The following is a 13,176-nucleotide window of genomic DNA, read 5'->3' on the forward strand; positions in this document are numbered from 1 at the left end:
ATGCCAATTTAGCGACGCTCAGAACAACCTGCAGCTATTCCGTTTTATCCCGGCTTTTATCCTGCGCTTGAAAAAAAAAAAAGGGATCTCAGCAGATACGTCATCTCAATGAATCATTAATGCCACCTTTAGTCACTCGAGAAATATTACGACTGCATAAAGAGTGCTTTCTCGTTTCAGCAGTCACAGTTTCGGCTCCTTTCAAAACGTGAGCGTGCATAACGTGAGCCGATCGACTCCTGTAATGTGCTAATGTGGCCTAATCGACGAGCACCTGTTCCCACACTTCACTGCATTTCCGCAGCCTGACGCATACTGAAGTGACGCTTCCACCATCACAACGCTTATCCCGGCAGGCTCCACTTTCCACACCCTCTCCAATTCCATATGCAAATTCTCCTTTCTTCTCCTTCGTTTGTCGCCATCTTCCCTTGTAGGCGACAACTTGTGCTCATCTGCTCCGATTACGTCTTGCGAGGAGTGTCTCGGACGTGGACCACAGTGCTCTTGGTGCTTCAAGGAGGTATGGAATGTGTCAAAAAGCGCGTACTTATAAGCGCGTCCCCGGCATTCCTCGGGTGATGCACGCGCTTTTGCTTTTTAGACCATCCCCAGATGTGAGCATGATGTTTTCAGCTACCCTCGTGTGGACATGCAAATCTTTCCATGCCATTTCTATTCTTTTCTCACATAGCAGCAAGCAGAGGCAAAGCCACATTTGACCCGTATGTTTAGTCTAGTCATCGTTGCGATCGTGTGCGTCGGCCTGGGAGTTCTGTCTCATAAAGCATCCACCCAGGATCACTGCCCAGCCTTGGGGATGTGGAAAAAAAAAAAAAAAAAAAAAAAAGGTCCAAACACGGCAGCCTGTTTGGGAACTAACGCATCAAGCAACATACACATGGCCGGCTAGACTACACAGTCCACACGAATGTGTTTACAAGCTTCAGGTGCTTTCCCACCATGTGACCCGTGACCTTTTTCCAGCATCACCGGGTAGTGTTCAATGGTGTGTGAAAGCATTCAAACACCTTTCACCAGGAGTGGGAAATAAATAACAAAGTGCACTTACTTTGTTTCTATGTGCTCAGTATTTTTTCTATGTGACAAAGTAAGGAAATAGATACGTTTCACATATCGGCACGGTCTAAAATGCTTACGTTTGAGCAAAGGCCACTAATCCATTCCAAAGCCACTAGGCATGACACTGCTGCTTTGTTGGGTCAGATGACTGTTACCGAAGTCAAATTATAGTCCAAGCACAGAAAACGCCATCACATCTTTTTCATGCCAATTTCTATAAAACAACCCCCCCAAAAAAATTCCCACAGGAAATATTAAGGAAACCATTACAGCTCTATGGACACCTGCCTATTCCTCATACGACTATTAGCTCGACAAACTGTTTTCCTTATTCTTATTCCGGATATTGGATTTCACTCGTACTATTTTACGACAGGATTTTCTGGAGGGAGCAGGTGCCGGCCTTCGTTGTGACCTGCAGGTGAACCTGCTCAGAAGAGGCTGCGGACCAGAGTTCACCGAGAAATCAGACGTCAAAGTGGACGTCAACGCCAGCGTCAGCAGCACACAAGTGTCCCCGCGAGACGTCAGCATCACGCTCACGCCAGGTAGGCCGCAGCCCGATCCAAACGCCGCATCGTCTCAATCAGCCCAGCGCGCCTGTAATTTGGTCCCGCGTGTCCATGTGCGTGCCAGGTTCGGAGGCTAGCTTCGTTGTCGCCGTCAAGCAGCTGCCGCGGTATCCGGTGGATCTTTACTACCTGGTGGACGTATCCGCATCCATGCAAGAAAATCTCGATCATGTGAGTGCCTCCACCAACGGAGGCGTTATGAACACGAAACGCATGAGAAAGACCTTCGGGCGGGATTTAGGAATTACTGCAGACTCATTTTCGCCTCCACATAACAGCTCAAAAATGCCCTTCTTAAACCCCCTCAAAGATGTGTAGCCGCCGCTGTTTTCTAATCATTTCTGGCGGGGCATGAATACTGTATTAGAATCTCTGTGATCTATTCAATTAATGAACTTTTTCCTTCGTGTTGAACTTTTGACTCAAACGGGCCTTAAAGTAAAGACAGAATTGAGTAAAGAGAATCTTTCAAAAGAAGCAGCGTACGAAGGCCGGAGCGCGTCCGGCAGTATAAATATACGAGGGAGCTTTAAGGATGTAAATAAACGTTCTCCTCATCACGTATGCACATTTTCCTCTCCCCACTTCACAGCTCAAGACGGTGGGCGTCGCTCTGTCCCTGCGTATGACGGAGTACTCCTCAGATCTCTGGCTAGGTTTCGGCTCCTTCGTGGACAAGCCGGTGTCGCCTTACATTAACGTCCATCCCACCAAGATCAACAACCCCTGCAGGTTGGAAGAATCATTTGCTGATTGGAGTAGCATATTGAAACAATATTCCAACAGGTGTCCTGAAGTTAGTGAGGATTGGATTTCACGGCATCCTGTGCGAGGCGTGTTGAATGTTGTTTTGAAAGCAGTCATTCATGTAGAGGAGAAAATAAGTCAAAGACGTTCGCTCGTGTACTGTGCGCATTTGCACATGAACGGAAGGGTACTCGAAACAGAACCAAGACTTATTATGGGGCGCTTGCTTCTCTGATACGCATAACGACAGTGGTACCATAGTAGTCAGAGTGTAATGTAGCTATCAATAATATGTTGTGTTACTGCTAGGAAATTTATAATGCAATAATATTCATACTAACGTTATTTCCTGTATATGGGCGTAAATAAATAAAAGGCAGAGATGCAAGTTATACTAATATGAAATGAATGTCAGGGATGGTGAGGAGGATATTAGTGCATCATGGGAAAATCCCCCAGCAGTCAAGGTCTATGGCAGGGCAGCATAACTAAAAGATGATTCAGGTCACAAGCCTGAGGGGGCCGGCCCCCTTTCATCAAAAAAAAAAAAAAAAAAAGACGGTTCTACATCTGCTCTGAGGTATAAATAGATATAAATACGTACTGTATATCTGGAAGATGAGAAGAGCCCGATAGCTGAAGTCTCAGTCTGCTTTTGAAGATTCTGGGAAGCTCAAGTAGATCTGAGAAGAGAAGGTTCAAGTGGCGTGATAAGGCAGTAAGAGCTCTTTTAGATAACATGCCGAGGAAAGGTGAAGGGATGGCTGGAGGGTTGTGCATTTATGTTTATGTTTCATCCATTTATCCGGCCGGCCAGTCACAGAGAACATACAGAGTAGACAAACCATTCACACTCACTGGTACATGACATGTTTTTGGAAGGCAGGGAGCCGAGATTCGAACCCCCAACCTCAGAACTGTGAGGCAGACATGCTGACCTCCATCCATCATCCACTAACTTAATTGCAAAGATATTTTTAGACCAAAGCAGGGAGACAACTACCAATGTAAAGTCTGAGAATTTGCCATCTGACTCAGTGTGACTTAGCATTTCTGGACGCAGCATTGTTCCAATGTTGAAGTGCACTGAGTGGGAGACTGAAACAAGAGGCTTTTGAATGCCGACGCCACAATCGATAACTGTTTCTCTTTCGGGCTTTTTCCACCAGCGACTACGAGATCCGCTGCCGACCGGCCCACGGCTTCCACCACGTCTTAAGCATGACTGGAAATATGAGCGAGTTCACACGCGTGATCAAACGCCAACGCATCTCGGGTAACATGGACACACCTGAGGGAGGCCTGGACGCAATGCTGCAGGCGGCTGTGTGCCAGGTGTGTGAGTCCTGGTTGGTTACTTAATGAACCAAAGTGATGACTTCAAGTTTTTAAGAAATTACTTTCATTCCGTGCGTTGGGCCCTGATCTTTTTTAATAGTTCAATAAATACAGGAGACTGTTACATTTTAGCAGTCAGTTCAATAGCGAAAGGGAGACCTTTCTTGCGGTCCAAAGTGGCATTGTGACTCAGCGTCGGAGAGCACCACTGGAATCCCAAGTAAAGACGCCCCGACTTGGCTATGACTGACACACACTCACCACACATGCACGCACACTCACACAGTGGCAGTAGCTCATACTATGTCAGCAGGGGGGCTTTGAGTCATGCCATGCAGGGGGGCTCTTCTCTCCCGAGAACTCCGCAAAGATATGCGGAAATGGTTGAAGTCATTTCAGTGTAATTCTGCAAACAAAAACAACATATCAGTGATGAAAACGCCGCCTCTCTGCCGGAGGGAAAGTATGCGGATGTTATTTCCACCTACTTAGCTTTGTCTCTTTTCAGAAAGCTGTGGGTTGGCGTCCAGAGGCCAAACGTCTGTTGCTCCTGATGACCGACCAGCCTTCTCACCTCGCCCTGGACAGCCGACTGGCCGGAATTGTCACTCCGCACGACGGCCTGTGCCACCTGGAGAACAACATCTACACTGAGAGCACCAGCATGGTGAGTGCATGGGGAGAAGCCCACAGTGGCAACGCAGATGATTTTGTGCACGTCATATCAACAGGACAACAAAGTGAATTTGACTCTTTTGACATTCTACCTTAGGACCATCCGAGTCTGGGCCAGTTGTCTGACAAGCTGCTGGACAACCACATTTACTCCATCTTTGCTGTGGAGAAACAGCAGTACCAGTGGTATGAGGTAATATTCAGGCTGTAAAGACATGTTAAAATTGCAAAAAAAAACAACAAAAAAAAACGGTCATACCGTTCCTTTTTCACTTATAGCTTATATGGTAGCCTTCTCCATCATTAGTCACTGGTTGAATGAGTGCAAAGTGCTTACAACTGGGGGGGTTGCTATGTAGTGCCGTCATTAAGGTAACAGTAAAGACTATTCATGTGTCCCTTGCATCATAAAAACAACTCACATAAGACTTCAAGCTGCTACTAAAAACAAGTGGTGGAAAAGTAAAGTAAGAATACTTCGATATATACTGTCCCTTTCACTTCCTACATTTGGAAACATACAGTACATGTACTCTCTATTGCGTACTTTGTCAACATTTTAGTGTTTTAAACCTCCATGGATGATATGACATTAAAAAAATAACATTTTAAAATTTTCTCCGTCAAACCCGAAAAAAAGAACATAAACATAAGGTGTAGCCTTCTCTTTCAGTCGTTAGCATTAGCATTAGCTAATTTACCATTCTTTGCTGGTCAGTTTACATGAGCTTTGTGCTGTTCCCATTTAAGGGAACAACATTGTTTTGCTATTTAGCTCTTAACATGTGACATTTTTTATTACTCTGAAAAAAAGAACATAAACATAAAGCGTAGCCTTCTCTTTCAGTCGTTAGCATTAGCTAATTTACCATTCTTTGCTCGTCAGTTTACATTAGCTTTGTGCTGTTGCCATTTAAGGTAACAACATTGTTTTGCTATTTAGCTCTTCACGTGACATTTTTTATTAGTCAGTACGTGCACTGTGTAGGTTAATAAAAGAGACTATTTTTTAAACTATCTTGTGTACAGAGAAGGGTTTTCTGTTGTGTCAAGTAATCATAATTGGTATTGAATATTATGGACACTAAACATCCATTTTTACTTTGGAACTTAAGCACATTTCAGTCTGTACTGTTTTAGGAAGATTTTTTTTTTCCCCAACACATATCTGTTCTTCTACTGAAGAACAGAATGTGAGTACTTTTGCCACCTCCGCAAAAAACAAAAATGTTGTCTTGGATATGATATGTCGCAAATGTTTCTGCAACATTTTCTGTCTGTAGGAGTTAGTGCGCTTGCTACCTGGCTCCTACTTGGGGAAGATAGGTTTCTTCCAGTCTCCAAACCTCATCGATCTAGTTGTGGACTCGTATAAGGTACACACTCAATTTTATTTTAGACTTCCCTTCTCTTCTCTATGTCCAAACTTCCGATGACAGAAGAAGGCCCAGGTTGGAAAAGAGACTGCAGCAGTGCGAATATTTAAACAGACTAGTGTGTGTGTACGCGTGTTTGTGTGTATGTGACTGGTGGTTTATTCATTTGGCTGCAGTCTGGCCTATAATCTCGCTTCCAGCACAGCGCTCCATTGTTTGTTTCAAGAATCGTCCGAATCCACAGATCTGGGTGCACGCTCGCACACACACAAGGCAGCTGAATTTGAACAGAAGCTGCTATTGTAATAGCCATCGGAACCCCCACACCCCCCCCTCATTCCTTCCCACAAACTAGGTGTCCCGACCATGTACAAAAACAAAGATATATTTTCGGCCCCACCTCCTTTTTCCCATAAGCCTCTTGCAAAAAAAAAAAAAAAAAAAAAAAAAAAAAAAAAACACACACACAACAATGAGGGCATTTTGAGGACAAGTTGCAAATTTCAATGGTCACAATTATCGCTTTTGGTCTCAAATTTCCCATCGTCACTGTTGTTTATCCTCCCTCGCATCTGCATTCCTATGGCAGTATGCAAGGTTTTATCTTGGCTGAATTCAAGAGCATTGTCTAATTCAATTTTTTTTTTTTTTTTTTTAAATAGAGCTTGTTGACAGAAGTGACATTATCGGTGTCAGTGGACGACAAGGCATTCAGCAGGTACTGGACTTCTGTGACCCCCATCTGTCCTGAAGGGGCAACTGCTAAAGAGCAGAGCTGCTTGGGGGTGCAACCTAATCAGACGGTAAAGCCGCAAATACCAACAGTCACGTTTCCATTGTCATTCGTGTTCTTATTTACCGTAGTTGTATTGGATTAGTTTCATCACACAATATACACATCATGAAAGATTGGGAAAATAATCCAAACTGAGCGGATTAGGCTAAATGCTGTATTAAATGCAAAAAAAAAAAAAAAAAATTGCCATGTGATTCCATGACTTGTTTGTTTGTAATATGGGTATTTGGAAATAGCTCAGAATATACTGCCAAACTGCAGGATTGTATCACATTATTACACAACCCTGTGTAAAAATGTGACATTCAGTTATGCTAAGCAATGTCTTTGTTTTGTCTTTTTGCTTTGTTTTCACTCCCTAATCTCCCCATGAGTCTCCTTTCCTCCCACTGAATCATGCCTCAGTAGTTCAGCCCTTTAATCCGTGGATGGAGAAAATGAATTATGGAAAGTATCCACTCGTTATCTGCATAGCGATAAAAATAAAATGAAAAATGTGCATACTTTTCCATTCTAATTAATATCAACAGTGTACGCCCATTAAATTACTTTGATAAGTGTAGACAAAATGTTTCCTTTGCAAGAGCGTCATTGGCAAAAGTTGTGGCAGTTTTTTGGGGGTTTTTTGTTTTTCCTTGTTTTGTTTTGAATGTGGAACTGTAGAATGTCCACTTTGTCAAGGCTCAAACCTTTTCAACTCGCACACATACAGTCTTAACAGAAGCTGGCATTTCAATAGCCTTCAAGCGCCTAAACGTCCTTATCAAGTGGGGCAACAAAGATGCTATTTTTGGCTCAACCTCCTTTTCCCCTATAAGCCTCTGACATCTAAGGGAAAAAGCATCCAACAATGAAGGAAATCTGGGAAGGGTACAACTTTCATTAATCCCACTAGTCATGAATTGGTCTCCCACGGGTTGACAAACAGCAGTGAAAATATGTCTTTACATTTTGGCACACCACCGACAATTTCATTAAAAAAGCCTGGAAAATTGGAATAATTACAAAAAAAAAAGATAATTTTCCAGATATTCAAACTTTCAGATTATGCCTCATCTGCCTAGTCCAATGGTCATTTCTTCCACGATTCATCGTTAAATTGACATCAATTAACCCTTAATAGGTACGTTTAGCATCTGTTGATTTGGCTGATCCAGATGTTTTCCCAATGACACTACAAACAAGGATAACTACCTCGTGGTCAAAAACGTGATTCGGCGCATGGAACATATCATAGCATACCAACTATTAATAATAGAGTAACTCGCACCTACACCCGATTTGAACCAATTATGAACCTAATTTGTCCATTGACATGATTTTGATTACTTTTTTTTTTTTTTTTTTTTACTCAACACAGGTCTACTTCAACATCACCATTGGCCTGAACTCCTGTCCTGACCACGGTGCAGACGAAGACATTCAAGTGACGGTTCGGCCCGTGGGCTACAATGAATCCGCCACTGTTAGGATCCACTCGAAATGTCAGTGCGGTTGTGGGCCAGCAAAACGCTGCCACGAAAGCGGCCGCTCGCCATGCGCGGGGACAATAGATGGCACCGGTCGGGAGCAGAAGCCGCATCGGGGACTTGCTAATGAATCAAACTGGAATTGCCGAGCGGAAAGCTCGAACGTGGACTGCAGCGGCCGTGGGGCGTGTGAATGTGGGAGGTGTGTGTGCGAGCACAGTAGACTTGGCACAATTTACGGGAAATACTGCGAGAGTGATGACTTCTCCTGTTCTTATAAAGACGGGCTGCTGTGCGGAGGTACGTTTTCTTAATTCTAAACACAGAATTGCACGTTAAAAAAAGCAATAATAATAATAATATAAAACTGTTGTAAAAAAAAAAAAAAAAAAAAAATGTCTTCCTTCTGTCTGTTCCTGCCAGGGCGGGGTGCGTGCGTGTTGGGTGAATGTGCGTGTGAGGACAATTGGACAGGCGATAGCTGCGGTTGTCCCGTCTCCACAGCGACCTGCCAATCACCCGATGGCTCGTTGTGTAGCGGACGAGGCACGTGTGCGTGCGGCCGGTGTGTGTGCGACAATCACAGATACTCCGGAGACTTGTGTGAGAGATGCCCTGCTTGTCAAAGCTCCTGCCAATCAAACTGGTACTTCCTTTTGTTTTTCGACCGCAAAGCATGATGGGTAGCTGTGTTCACGGAGCTGACGGTGTTTTTGTGTGTCTGTTTCAGGAAGTGCGTGGACTGTCACATGTCACGTGGTCTCAAACAGCATGAGGCGGGACAGTGCAACCGCACTTGCGACTCAGACGTCGTTTACATCGGTGACATGATGTCAGGTAGAGCTCTTGGGCTAATGTTGCCATTTGGCGTTTCCCGTTGCACAACAGTATGGCAAGCCGTTTGAGTATTTATTCAACATCCCACTAGTGCAATGAATTGTTGTATGTACTCGTACGCTATTTTTCCTCACTAATAAAGGCAATTCAGTGCATAAATAGAATCACAAGGAAGCACTAGTAGAACTATTTTGGCTTACTAAAAACTGAGAGCCGTTCGGTACGGTAAAACACGTCCTTATCAACCACGGTTTTTCGCTTATCCCTTATATTATACAAGTGATCCAATTATTTTCTGTACCTCAGTGATATGTTTTCGTCCTCAACTAACAAGGCGCAAAACCCTGTTTTATACGCGGGATACAAAATGTTGGGATACATTATTTTCATGTGCAAATACGGGGACGATAAACCGGGCAGTGCCCCGACTTGCTGAGCCTAATCAAGTGGCCAATTTCTGCTGATGTAGCTTGTTTATCTTAACGATGTTAGTGCTTCAACTTTATGTTTTTGATACTTAATATACTGTGTCATGTACAGTAATCCCCCGTCCATCACGGGGGTTACGTACCATACCATCCCCACAATAGAGGAAATCCGCGAAGTAGTGACCAAGTATTTATTGTAAATTTTTGACATATTTTAAAGTGTATATTGTTATTTAGCATGAAAAATATGGATTTCCAATTACAGCATTAAGCATTTGCCACAGACAGGCTTTCTCAAATATGTTTTTTTTTTTTTTTTTAACAGATTGGGATTTTAACCACTATGTTTACACTGAACATCACGTAAAAGATCTTTATCTCTCTGTCAAGCAGGGGGCAAGTGGATTCGATGTATGTACATGAGTAGTGACAGCTGTCGCTATTGGTTTCAAACAAGCTCAGAGTCTGGACGGAACCGGCTTCACATTAGCACAAGAGCAGGTACACACACACACACACACACACACACAAACACTTGCCTTCATTCCAGCTCTGCTCCTATTGCAGGTCAACTGCACTCTGGTGCATTTGAGTCAGCAAGCCTGCTGTCAGTGTTGCAGCTGTATTTTACATTTCCCCTCTCTTCCCAGCCCTCGTTCTTGACTCTCACTTGCAAAAACACTCGCACATGCGTACACACTCTGAAATACACACGCTCAGGTTTACACTTTCACACACGTTGCACATCCAAGTGTTACAGTTCGTCCCCGCCTGAGTTTTGGAACAAAACTGCTCATTGTGCATGTTCCCTCCATCTCCCCTTATCCCCTCAACCCGACGGGACACTGCTGACGCCTGCTCCTCCCGGGTGCAGCCGGAGCCAGGTCTCCATGGCAACCCTGTTACTAAATGTCTTTGGGCTCTTTGTTTTGAGCCATGAGGCTGTCATCTACACATGGTCCCCGCAGAGACGCAGCTAATAGCCAACTATTCAGAGCGCGGTTTGTGCGCGGGCGTGCATCCTTCTTTCTGCGGCACAGTGCGGCCAAGCGCAGACTATTTGCGCGCGATTTCAGGTTCTGAGAACTTGATTCATGAGGCGATTCGGGGAGCCCCAAAAAAAAAGTGACAGTGACAAAGGTTACGTATGAATATATGCTAGGAATCAGACTAAAAATGACACCTGTGCTTGTGTCCACAGAGTGTGCCAGTAGAGGCCGGCTGGTTGGGACCTTTCTAAGTGTGTGCGCACTGACAGTTCTGTGCGGGCTGGTGGTGGTGGCAGTGTCCAGGCTGCTTCTGCAGAAAAAAGGCTGGTCGCCAGGAGATGCCAGTATGGATGGAGAATATATCTGCACCGGCAAGGTAAGATCACCAGTGAGCACAGCAAGGGGCAAACAGAACCTGACATTAAAATTTTAAAAAATAAAAAATAAAAAAAAGACCATTTTCCGATCAGAATTGGTCCGCTCAACTCCGGGTTGGAGCGAGGCAACAGACTTACATCTGCGTTTTACATTTCCGCTTGCCTCCCAGTTTTCGTAAACACAGCGTTGGGATATGCAACCTCACGTGATTTACGGAAGCGCTGAGGAAAAGGGGGGGGGGGGTGTCAAAGCTGTTTTGGACTTCGTTGACTTACTGCAGTTCACAATGGGACTTCAACTACGATTCATAAATACATCTTGGGACGCACTCGGATTGTTGCTAGAAGCTCTTGAGTCATGCAGTCGATGAAGCGCCGCACGTTTGTTTAACACTGCCAAGTTGTTATGTACGTTCGTGTCACAAAGTATGTAACTGCATTTACCTAATCGCCCTTCAGGAACTGTCCTACATCCCTACAAGCAACGAGAAGACAGTAACTTACAGAAGAGATCGACCGCCTGACCATTCGGTGGAGATGACCGTCCATGTCAAGATGCCCCTTGGCGAACCCTGGCAGTGATGGGGGGGGGGCAAGTGGACACATTCCATTGGAGGAGAGTTGGACGGTTCTACTTTGCTGCAGATGGGCAAAGTCTGATGGTACTAAGTAATTTAAAACCTCCATGTAATGATTGTTGTTTTATTTTTAAGACTTTGGGACTGAGATGGCCAGTACAGTATTGTGGATATGGGCCTGCAAAAAAAAAAAAAAAGCACAAGTCCTCCAAATTCAATGTGTAGTAGCACTACGTCTTCTACAAAGGTGATCATGCAGTCATTACCACTCGAATTTATGTGTTTGCGTGTATGTGTGGTGAGAGGGCTTCAAGTCATAAGGTTGTGCTCCAAATATTATGGCTCAGACATGGACTGCCCTCTTGTGGCCAACATGAGGTACAACGTTTTTTTTTCTTTTTATTTCACCGTTAATACTGTCTGCACACGGTACTTGTTTTGGGTTTAATTTATGACGTGCACTTGTGACTATTTTCTATTTAGTGTTAGGTTTTTGGTAAATTGATTTCATTGTTTGCGTTAGCTGATCAACGACATTGCATTTTTTTTTCCTATCAGAGGGGTTTCTTGTGATTTGAAGTTGTCAATCTGTTTAGACTTGCACTTGTTTTGCATTATACTACTGAGGTGTCTCTTCATTACAGGGCATGAGAGCTGTTCAGTGGGATTGAAATAACATTTTTTGTGCTAAACTGGGGGCATTAAGGGGGCAGTAACAAATCCACTGGAATAACAATACAAGTGTAACATTGACCGGGAACGACAGAAAATCACAAGCATGAACATGTGACCTCAAATTGAGAAGTGCGCTTGCTGTATGTTGGTCATCTGCCACAACTAACTGAACCGGGCTGATGACTTTGTACTTTTGATTCTTTGGTACATGTCCAAGCTAAGCTCGAAAGGTACTGCGATCCAAAGTGTAAGTGTTCTTCCACTCCTCTCCTCATGCACTAGATGACTTTCCAGTCTTTTTCCTTTGTGTGATTTTTAATTTGAGGCGATGTTTACAGCAATAGCTGCTTCATCTTTTTTTTTCTGCTATGGAACACTACTATTTATTGTAATGTATTTTCTTAATTGATATGTAAGTTGTACTATTCTGTAATGAGTCTACATGAGTTGCAATGTTGGTTTCTGTCAAAAAAAAATGGCCATCAGCTATGAGCAATAAGTGAATCATCTCATTGAAGTAACAGAAGCACTTTTGTGTGGTTTCGGTGTCCACTGTGACATGTGTATCATGTCATTCTATCACAATAAAAAAGTGCAAGATTTTTCAAAAATGTCGTTTTATGCGTGCAGTTGTGGCCCCCCAAAAATGTTTTGCCGTCAATACATTTCGTGATCTGAACACTAGATGGCGATGTACACAAAACTCAAGCGTGACATGGAGATTAAGCAAAACCCTTGCGACCGCTGTCGAAAATATTGTTTCCCAACATTTATTGAGCCTAGGCACATATTTTACAAAAAGAATCTGTCACAAAAAGCGGATGCACGGGTTAATTACGTACCTTCTGCCATCTAGTGGAAGATCATTGAATCGTTCTGCCTGTCACTATACATCGCTGGCACTATATACGTGCAACTTTATTCATCAATGCATTGATGAATAAAGTTGCACAAGAAGTCATTTGCCGACTAATTTAGTGAAATTGGATAATTTCTCACGGCAATCACAAGTCTAAATGTAATTGATCAACAAAACGAAACTCTGTTTGACTGTTTCAATATGCAGAGATATCTAAAGTGAGTTGGCCTGTTTAGGATATTGTTGCTGTGTTGTAATACACAGTCCATTGTGACAAACGAGCTGCCCAACGAGAAAAGTTCGTTTGACCTGTTTAATTGATACCTGCAGTGAGGTACAAGACAAATTACGAAATCCTAATCAAGAACTAAAGAAAT

General features: G+C 43.6%; 2 protein-coding genes across 5 annotated transcripts in view; one reads left to right on the top strand and one right to left on the bottom strand.

Annotated features, from left to right (window-relative positions):
• The window catches only part of tmem196 (transmembrane protein 196), a 25,415-nt gene extending 21,067 nt beyond the window's left edge, over nucleotides 1–4,348 (bottom strand). Inside the window, exons 1-3 of the mRNA XM_086014920.1 lie at nucleotides 4,229–4,348; nucleotides 4,023–4,146; nucleotides 3,007–3,085 (exon numbers count right to left, since the gene is read on the bottom strand). The gene's annotated coding sequence lies outside the window, so the exon portion shown is untranslated. The remainder of the gene's footprint in view (nucleotides 1–3,006; nucleotides 3,086–4,022; nucleotides 4,147–4,228) is intronic.
• Nucleotides 1–12,551, top strand: part of itgb8 (integrin, beta 8) — a 13,876-nt gene extending 1,325 nt beyond the window's left edge. For 2 of the 4 annotated variants that reach the window (XM_086014907.1, XM_086014909.1), the window contains 15 exons: nucleotides 438–523; nucleotides 1,460–1,631; nucleotides 1,720–1,826; nucleotides 2,248–2,387; nucleotides 3,572–3,737; nucleotides 4,249–4,407; nucleotides 4,513–4,608; nucleotides 5,699–5,791; nucleotides 6,454–6,594; nucleotides 7,948–8,356; nucleotides 8,480–8,702; nucleotides 8,787–8,893; nucleotides 9,712–9,822; nucleotides 10,523–10,686; nucleotides 11,147–12,551. In XM_086014907.1, coding sequence (XP_085871033.1) covers nucleotides 438–523; nucleotides 1,460–1,631; nucleotides 1,720–1,826; nucleotides 2,248–2,387; nucleotides 3,572–3,737; nucleotides 4,249–4,407; nucleotides 4,513–4,608; nucleotides 5,699–5,791; nucleotides 6,454–6,594; nucleotides 7,948–8,356; nucleotides 8,480–8,702; nucleotides 8,787–8,893; nucleotides 9,712–9,822; nucleotides 10,523–10,686; nucleotides 11,147–11,269 — 2,297 coding nt within the window. In that variant the 3' untranslated portion in view covers nucleotides 11,270–12,551. The remainder of the gene's footprint in view (nucleotides 1–437; nucleotides 524–1,459; nucleotides 1,632–1,719; nucleotides 1,827–2,247; nucleotides 2,388–3,571; nucleotides 3,738–4,248; nucleotides 4,408–4,512; nucleotides 4,609–5,698; nucleotides 5,792–6,453; nucleotides 6,595–7,947; nucleotides 8,357–8,479; nucleotides 8,703–8,786; nucleotides 8,894–9,711; nucleotides 9,823–10,522; nucleotides 10,687–11,146) is intronic. The other 2 variants (XM_086014908.1, XM_086014910.1) reach the window with 1 other exon arrangement.
• The last annotated feature ends 625 nt before the right edge of the window (nucleotides 12,552–13,176 follow it).

The sequence above is a fragment of the Filicampus tigris genome, chromosome 18 (genome assembly GCF_054856515.1).
Source record: "Filicampus tigris isolate MCC_2025a chromosome 18, RoL_Ftig_1.0, whole genome shotgun sequence".
NCBI lineage: Eukaryota > Metazoa > Chordata > Actinopteri > Syngnathiformes > Syngnathidae > Filicampus > Filicampus tigris.